At 46.8% G+C, this 9,638-nt stretch overlaps 1 protein-coding gene across 1 annotated transcript; it reads left to right on the top strand.

Annotated features, from left to right (window-relative positions):
* The first annotated feature begins 614 nt into the window (after positions 1–614).
* Positions 615–9,397, top strand: LOC144533612 (uncharacterized). The gene is made up of 4 exons (XM_078275101.1): positions 615–815; positions 3,228–3,500; positions 6,386–6,791; positions 8,316–9,397. Exons 1-4 carry the CDS (start codon positions 686–688, stop codon positions 8,563–8,565), a joined length of 1,059 nt encoding a protein of 352 aa, XP_078131227.1. The 5' UTR covers positions 615–685; the 3' UTR covers positions 8,566–9,397.
* Positions 9,398–9,638: the final 241 nt, after the last annotated feature.

The raw sequence follows: 9,638 nt of genomic DNA, 5'->3' as shown, positions 1-9,638 counted from the left end.
CATACACACACACAACAACAACACACACACACACAACAGCACGCACACACACACACACACACACACACACACACACACACAACCACACACACACACACAACAACACACACACACACACACACACACACACACACACACACACACAACCATACACACACACACACACAACACACACACACACACACGCACACACACACACACACACACACACACACACACACACACACACAACCATACACACACACACACAACACACACACACACACACACACACACACACACAACCACACACACACACACAACAACACGCACACAACCACACACACACACAACCACACACACGCATGCACATACACACACACACACACACACACACACACACACACACACACAACCACACACACACACACACACACACACAAATAGATACATTCAATACAAACTAAATACCTCACAAACATAAATAAAAGAATAAAAGATTGAAAAAAGACTATTGGATGAATAAAAGAAATACAAAACTTTATGTTAATTATCTCTAAAATGTAAACATGTTTGTGACGCGCGGCTGGGAGAACCAATAAGCGGTCGCGCTTAGCTTCGCACCGGAAGCGGAAACACGCCGTTGTTGTTGTCTACTTGTCTCGTCTCACTCCGCCCGGCAGGTTTCGGGAGTTTTTAAACTAAAATGGAGCACAAACTGATCCTGGCGGTGTCCGGCTTCCCGAGTCTCTACGACACCAACTCTCCGACCTACAGGGACCTGAACATGAGAGCCGAGTCCTGGAGACAAGTCTCGGAGATAGTCGGGGTTCCCGGTAAGTTGTTTATTTATTTAATACCGTCAACAACTGGTCCTCTAAGACTCGGGTTGTTCCATCGACCCGCCCGCACGGAGCTGCTGCCCGGTGACCGGGAAGTGAGACTCCGTTAAACCACTGTATTCATTTACAGTTCACAACCAATCTCTTCTAGAAAAGATCAAAACAATAGCGAGTCCGTCCCTCAAACCCCCCCCGCCCGACTGTCTGCGGCTCGCAGTCCCGAGCACATTGGTTCCTACTAAATACGTATATCTTAAAAAACACAAATGTATAGTTTCTTAAAATAAAAGTAAAGATAGTCTATATTTACTAAACAGAGGACCACGTTACAGACTGAAAATACAGCTTTACAAGTCCTGCATTGAAGAAGGAAAAAAGGTAGAAGTTCTCATAAAGCAGTAAAAATCCCCCTGTGAGTGTTTTTACAGTTTAGTTTATTATTTTAGTTTCCGGTCAGTTATGCACAATACAACACATTGACCATACAGGTTTAACCACATTAACTACAGCGTGTGAGTTCATGTGTAATAATAGTTTTTTAGAATGGCAAGGCAGCTTTATTTATATATAGCACATTGGTTCCTACTGAAGTAAACCTGAAAAACACACACAGATATAACGTCATCGTTTTATCAAATAAAAATAGAAACAGGTTCTATAATTTACTAAAACAGCCGGAGACTTTTACAGACTGTGGACACACACGTTTACAAGCCACGGATTGAAAATATAAAATAAGTACGGGCAGCTATGTATCTCTTATAACTCGCTCATAATGCAGAAAAATAAACCTGTAAGTGGTTTAGTCGTAGTAAATAAATGAGTTAGAAATTAAGTAAGTACAACCCCTCGGTGGGAAGATATGCTTTTGTTGAGGTTCGATTCCTTCACGATCATGACTTTAAATGAACTTTTTTGAACACGGTAGGGCTGGACGATTAATAGAAAATTTATCGACAGCGACATTCTGAAGCTGTTATCTACGTATTTGCACCGTGGGCGTCTCGCTCCATCTCTTTTCTTTCTCTACTGTGAAAGAAAGTTGCCTTCAAGTGCACTCGGAAACGTCGAAATCCATAAATGATCTTTCGTAAAAACTGTAAATGTGAAATATAAAGTCTACTTGTGCTGTTTCATTGACACCCCCCCCACACACACACACACACACACACACACACACACCACCACCCTGCGGTTTCTTTGGTGTGAATGCCCCGTAAGAAATAATAAAAAAAAAAAGGCAGCGTCAAACAGAAAAGTCTTGATTTAAAGGAACTGAGAGTTGCAGTTTTGTGGGAGTTTGTGGTGCATAAAACTGAACTCTGCGTCCCCGTGTTTAGTTCTGACTTTGGACAGCAATGGTGCTCTACAGCACGGAGGAAGAACACATCAAGGGCCCTATCTTGCACGCAGCGCAAAGCCCGACGCTAGTTTAAGACCGACCCAGTTGTCAGTTTCCCGTCCAGCACCCACGTCGTGTAAATAGCAAATGCACCTGCACCCATCTGTGGCCCATGGGCGTGTTGGTCTTACAGGGAGGTGTGTTCAGGTGCATTCTGGGCGTGCTGGTCTTACAGAGAGGTGTGTTCAGGTGCATTCTGGGCGTGCTGGTCTTACAGGGAGGTGTGTTCAGGTGCATTCTGGGCGTGCTGGTCTTACAGGGAGGTGTGTTCAGGTGCATTCTGGGCGTACTGGTCTTACAGAGAGGTGTGTTCAGGTGCATTCTGGGCGTGCTGGTCTTACAGGGAGGTGTGTTCAGGTGCATTCTGGGCGTGCTGGTCTTACAGGGAGGTGTGTTCAGGTGCATTCTGGGCGTGCTGGTCTTACAGGGAGGTGTGTTCAGGTGCATTCTGGGCGTATTGCTATCTTGAGGCAGTGGGAAGTGATGGCACCATTGACCAACAAAAACCTGGTCTAAAGTCAATAACGCAGCATTTCATTGTTATTTTAACAGAGCATTAGTAAAATGCTCCTAGGCTCGTGCACAGCGAGTGCACACTATGCTTGTTACACACACAGGGACGCACAGCAGCACACACACATGCAGAAGATTACAAATACAAATATTACGGTGCAGATCCTCCATCATAACAGCAATGCTCCAAGGTCCAAACGCGCCTGGCTTTTAAAGGGAATGGGAGATGATCTCTGATTGGTTGATTGCATGTTACGCCCAAAACACACCTCTGATTAATGAAGACACTAAGTACAACCCTTTAGAACCATGCGCCCGGCACACAGACCCTTTTTTCCGCCGTCAAACTAGCAAAAGTGAATTTGGACATGCCCTAAACACACCTGCGCCAGGCGCTTCACGCCGTTCGCTTAGATCGTTAAAATAGGGCCCGTAGTGTTGAATCTGTAGCTACGTGGACATATGTTTTTCTACTTGCTGTGTTTTCTCAGAGTCGGAGTGCAGAAGGAAGTGGAAGACGCTGAGGGACCAGCACCGGAGGGAACGCCAGCGGGAGAAAGAGAGGCGCGAGAGCGGCATCGGGCTCTTTAACTACCGGCCGTGGAGATACTCGGCCATCTTGTCCTTTTTGAACCCGTTTATCGACGCCAGGGCGGCGGGCACCAATGGCTGGGCGCTGGACCCGCAGCCCTCCCAGCTCCACGCGGCCGAGATGGGCTGCAGCACGACCACGGACGCACGCAGCGACGACGGCGACGACTACGGTTGGTACTTAAAGACGTCTAGTAGGGGTGGGGGTAAAAAATCGATGCAGCATAGTATCGCAATATTTTCCGTGGCAATACTGTATCTATACACATACGCTAGATATCGATCTTTTATAAAAGATATGTGTTGGTCAGTTTGTCCGCGTGACAATCTCATTTTGCAGCAATAACATTGAAGTGAGATGAACAACCAGAGGAATGTATCTTTTTAGATAAAACAGATGTTGACTAGTTTCCTTTTGGGGACATCATTTGAATTTGGGAGAAATTTGAAGTTGGAAAAAAGGTAATAAATTGCAATATATCGCAGAATATTGCAATATGTTTAAAATTGCAATCGTAACGTGATGATATCGTATCGTGATGGTATCGTATCGTGATATCGTACCGTGATGGTATCGTATCGTGATGGTATCGTATCGTGATATCGTAACGTGATGGTATCGTATCGTGATGGTATCGTATCGTGATGATATCATAGCGTGATGGTATCGTATCGTGATATCGTACTGTGATGATATCGTATCGTGATATTGTAACGTGATGATATCGTATCGTGATGGTATCGTATCGTGATGGTATCGTATCGTGATGATATCATAGCGTGATGGTATCGTAGCGTGATATCGTACCGTGATGGTATCGTAACGTGATGATATCGTACCGTGATGATATCGTACCGTGATGATATCGTACCGTGATGGTATCGTACCGTGATGCTATCGTACCGTGATGGTATCGTATCGTGAGGACATCGTATATCGTATCGTGATGATATCGTACCGTGATGGTATCGTACCGTGATGGTATTGTACCGTGATGGTACCGTGATGGTACCGTGATGGTATCGTACCGTGAGGATATCGTATCGTGAGGATATCGTACCGTGATGATATCGTACCGTGATGGTATCGTAGCGTGATGGTATCGTAGCGTGATGGTATTGTATCGTGATGGTATCGTACCGTGAGGATATCGTATCGTGAGGATATCGTATATCGTAACGTGATGGTATCGTAACGTGATATCGTATCGTGATATTGTATCGTGATGATATCGTACCGTGATGATATCGTATCGTGAGGATATCGTATCGTGATGGTATCGTACCGTGATATTGTATCGTGATATCGTATCGTGATGATATCGTACCGTGATGGTATCGTACCGTGATGGTATCGTATCGTGATGGTATCGTAACGTGATGGTATCGTGATGATATCGTATCGTGATATCGTATCGTGATGATATCGTACAATTGTATCGTGATGGTATCGTATCGTGATGGTATCGTGATGATATCGTACCGTGATGATATCGTATCGTGATGGTATCGTAACGTGATATCGTATCGTGATGATATCGTATCGTGATGATATCGTATCGTGAGGATATCGTATCGTGATGATATCGTATCGTGATGGTATCGTGATGGTATCGTATCGTGATGATATCGTATCGTGATGGTATCGTATCGTGATGATCGTATCGTGATGATATCGTGCGTGATGATATCGTACCGTGATATCGTACGTGATGTATCGTATCGTGATGGTATCGTATCGTGATGATATCGTATCGTGATGGTATCGTAGCGTGATGGTATCGTATCGTGATGGTATCGTATATCGTATCGTGATGGTATCGTACGTGATATCGTATCGTGATGATCGTATCGTGATGATATCGTATCGTGATGGTATCGTAACGTGATGGTATCGTATCGTGATGGTATCGTATCGTGATGGTATCGTATCGTGATGATATCGTATCGTGATGATATCGTATCGTGATATCGTATCGTGATGGTATCGTATCGTGATGATATCGTATCGTGATGATATCGTATCGTGATGGTATCGTATCGTGATATCGTAACGTGATGGTATCGTATCGTGATGGTATCGTATCGTGATGATATCGTATCGTGATATCGTATCGTGATGGTATCGTAACGTGATGATATCGTATCGTGATGATATCGTATCGTGATATCGTATCGTGATGGTATCGTATCGTGATGGTATCGTATCGTGATGATATCATATCGTGATATCGTAACGTGGTGATATCGTACCGTGAGGCCTACGGGGTGGTGATTCCCACCCCTAATGTCTAGAATAGGATGTCTTGATGTCACAAAATATTCAAACACAAAATATTAGGGCTGCAGCTATCGATTATTTTAGTAATCAAGTAATCAAAAAACATTTTGCAAAAAATGTCACGTACCCCTGCAGTCCTCCAGAGTACCCCTAGGGAGACACTTACCCCTGCAGTCCTCCAGAGTACACCTAGGGGGACACGTACACCCTGCAGTCCTCCAGAGTACCCCTAGGGAGACACTTACCCCTGCAGTCCTCCAGAGTACACCTAGGGGGACACGTACACCCTGCAGTCCTCCAGAGTACCCCTAGGGGGACACGTACCCCCTGCAGTCCTCCAGAGTACCCCTAGGGGGACACGTACCCCCTGCAGTCCTCCAGAGTACCCCTAGGGGGACACGTACCCCCTGCAGTCCTCCAGAGAGAGACTTTTTTTGTGCGTAATAAGAACCTGTCCTTAATGACATTTGTCTGGACGGAAAAGTACATTTTGAGCTCTGGTTGTTGCTCTAAAATGCCCGGCCTTGTTCTGTCCCCAACTCAAAGATCTTCAGTTTACTGTCCCACAAGAGAGAAGAAACTAGAACATATTCACATTTAACACGCTGGAATCAGAGAAGTTTTACTTTACTTTCATATAAAATTACTCAAACCGATTTATCGCTCAGAATACAGTAGTTGGCGGTTAATTGATGGATTAGTCTTTGCAGCTCTAGAAAACAGTGAAAAACCAGCTGTAGGACGAAGATTGTTGATGTTTTTGTTTTGTCTTTCTAGACATCTTTGTAGCAGACGCTACTACGACGACGACGACGTCCTCGTCCTCCTCTGAGTTTGGGCAGAGGAAGCGCCCGTCCTCCGCCCACAGAGACGGCGTCCGATTCAAAGCAGCGAAGACGGAGCTGGGCTTGGAGGCGGCGTTGGCGGCCACCAGAGACGACTGCGGCGTCCAAACGCAGCCGCACGACAACATGAAGGAACTGTTTGAGATGATGATGCAGTCGGTCACGTCTCTGGCCGCGTCCATGGCTTCTTCTTCGCACCCTTCGTCCTCGCAGCCGGCGGAGCAGACGGCGCCAGCGCCACCGCATCTGAAGACAGAAGAGCCGGACGCCGAGGTGGTGGAGCTGTCGGACGAATGGGACGGCGAGGAGGAGTGTGGCGCCGCGTCTCCCAGACACAGGTGGGAAGTTACACACTCGCGTTACTGTAATCAGGGTCCAAAACCAGCCAAATGCTGGTAAAATGTGCAAGTGGCTGGTAGATCTGCTTCACTCACCAGGCAACAAAACCAACAGTAATCTATTGAGTCGCTGGTAAAATTTGAACATTCACTATCCATTTGGCTGGTGGATGAAAAAGTTAATTTTGGATATCGTAATAGCGTGATAAGTTTCTTATCCTGGTTTTAAAGGAACACGCCTACTTATTGGGACTTTGTCTTATTCCCCGTATCCCCCAGAGTTAGATAAGTCCAGACATACCCTTCTCATCTCAGTGCGTGTCGTAACTCCCTGTCTGACGCCCCACCGCTAGCCTAGCTTAGCACAGATCCTGAAGGTAACCGGCTTCATCTAGCCTAGCTTAGCACAGATCCTGGAGGTAACCGGCTCCATCTAGCCTAGCTTAGCACAGATCCTGGAGATAACCGGCTCCATCTAGCCTAGCTTAGCACAGATCCTGGAGGTAACCGGCTCCATCTAGCCTAGCTTAGCACAGATCCTGGAGGTAACTGGCTTCATCTAGCCTAGCTTAGCACAGATCCTGGAGGTAACCGGCTCCATCTAGCCTAGCTTAACACAGATCCTGGAGGTAACCAGCTCCATCTAGCCTAGCTTAACACAGATCCTGGAGGTAACCAGCTCCATCTAGCCTAGCTTAACACAGATCCTGGAGGTAACCAGCTCCATCTAGCCTACTGCTCCCAATAAGTGACAAAATAAGGGCAACATGTTCCTATTTGTTGCGTTACGTTACGCCCGCAATCTCTTGTGGAGCATTATAACTTTGAAAAACCACAGGTTCCAGTTAATCTTATAATGGATATGTGTGTTGTGTTATTTAAACAAACGATCAGGGAACTAAACGCCTCTTGTCTGCGAGTCTCCTGATAGAGCTCCAGCCAGCTCACAGCGGGGTCTGTGAAGGTGGACAGGCCGACCGGCGAGCGAGCGTCCCCGGCCGGCTGTCACGTCAGACTTGTTGCGGCGCTTTGCACACCAACACACTTCACTTTGAATTTGTGATTGGGCGGGCCAGCTGTCAATGTGGGCGGGCCCAGGCCCCGTCCAGGCTCGCCCACAGCTCTGCGCCTGCCTGCAAAGTTTTTAGGTTAACTATGGAAGAGACTAGGATTAGTGTCTGTCTGACAGGGTCGGGGGCGTGGCATCACAACGGAGAGCCACCATCGTGGTGCCACGCCACCGACCCTGTCAGATCAGTCATCGGTCGGCCATCACCGGCACAACCCTAGGATGTATAAGCATGAGAGGCTTGCAGTGACAGGGCAGGGACTGACCCTGTGATTCAGTCAGCATGGTAAGGTGCTCTATGAGAGGGGGTGTCATGGTGGTAGTGCAAATAAGTCCAATAGTGCAAGGATAAAGTCTAGAGACCAGCATTAAATATGGACATTATACGGGATATTAGCATATTGTCCCAGCCCCAGTACTTTGTCATAACTGTAATATTTTTGTACCGTTTGCAGCCTGTCTCCCAGGCCGGCCCGGGCCAGGAGGAAGAGTGTGGACGCTCTGCTGGAGGAGTTCCTGCGGAGGACGGAAGCCCGCGAGGCTCAGCGAGAGCGCGAGCCGGACCAGAGAGACGACGTCACGCTGTTCCTGCTGAGCCTGGCGCCGGCCATGAGGAGGCTCCCCCCACAGAAGCAGTCCTGGGTCCGGACCAAGATGCAGCACTTTCTACACGAAGCCGAGTTTGGCGCTACGAGTTTTCAGTGATCCCCAGAAATTACATGTGACAATTTTTGTAAAGGTTATTTTTTTTGGGGGCATTTTTAGGCCTTTGTTTCCACAAGAAAGATGAAGACATGAAAGGGGAGAGAGAGAGGGGGGAATGACATGCAGCAAAGGTGCGCCTGCTGTACCAACTGAGCTAACCCGGCCACACAGACATTTTTTTATAAATACTGTAGGGATCACATTTTATTTAATTCTGGTGTTGTCCCTCACTTTGTGGAAGATTTAGGCTTAGACCTGCACACTGGCTGCGTGGCGTGAGCGTAGCGTTTCTGTTGCGTGTCAGTTGCGTGGTGGCTGCGTGGCGTTTTCCATGTCTTTACACACCAGAAAGGTGTCTGAGGCGGCGCTGCTGCTAGCCTTGTCTGTACACATGGATGTTTCCCATAAATATATACTGATCTGATTACAGCAAAGACAACGTCGGCAGGATTGACGGCAGAATAGGCTCCAGAATATTTCCTTCTGTATTGACAGCTGCAATATTTGAAAATGGATCATTATTGGGGGCCAAGCAGCGAAGATCCAAGGCCCCATTGTGATTCTACTTATTACATTATCTTTCCTCTGCCATGGGAGTCTTTGGCAGCCCATAGCCCAATTTGGCACATTGATTCGGTACAGTCCCATAATTCATTTCACCAAGTTTTAAGTCTGCACCACAGGCAGTCTAGCGCCACCAATGGGTCAAAGTTGGCGTTGCATCCATGCGATTAACTTTTGAACCGTATGCCCGATTTTGAACATGGAGATGTAGTTGGAGTCCTTGGATAACACCAAACTCAACGCACCCCATGATGTCAGTATCCGCCATATTGGATTTGATCAAAAACACTAAAAGGTTTTCACAGGTCACAAAATTGGTCCGAGTTTCACGAAACCTTCACGAAAGGCACAGATGATCTTCAGAACATGCCTCACAAAAGTTATCTAAGTGATCTATAGCTACATAGCTAGCTATATGCCTACATAACGTTACTACAGACATAGTGATTACATCGCCTTGGTTCTCTCTTATGACACATCCGATGGCCGTATGCTGTGAAGCTCGTAAC

Source organism: Sander vitreus, chromosome 18 (assembly GCF_031162955.1).
Source record: "Sander vitreus isolate 19-12246 chromosome 18, sanVit1, whole genome shotgun sequence".
Lineage (NCBI taxonomy): Eukaryota > Metazoa > Chordata > Actinopteri > Perciformes > Percidae > Sander > Sander vitreus.
The sequence above is the reverse complement of the archived record's forward strand: the minus strand, read 5'-3'. Positions and strand labels throughout refer to the sequence as shown.

Excerpts from the sequence above, each read along its gene's own strand:
- LOC144533612 (XM_078275101.1), top strand. The coding sequence starts at position 686 with ATGGAGCACAAACTGATCCTGGCGGTGTCCGGCTTCCCGAGTCTCTAC. Across the intron at positions 816-3,227 it reads GGAGATAGTCGGGGTTCCCG|AGTCGGAGTGCAGAAGGAAG; the intron begins GTAAGTTGTTTA and ends GTGTTTTCTCAG. Across the intron at positions 3,501-6,385 it reads CGACGACGGCGACGACTACG|ACATCTTTGTAGCAGACGCT; the intron begins GTTGGTACTTAA and ends TTGTCTTTCTAG.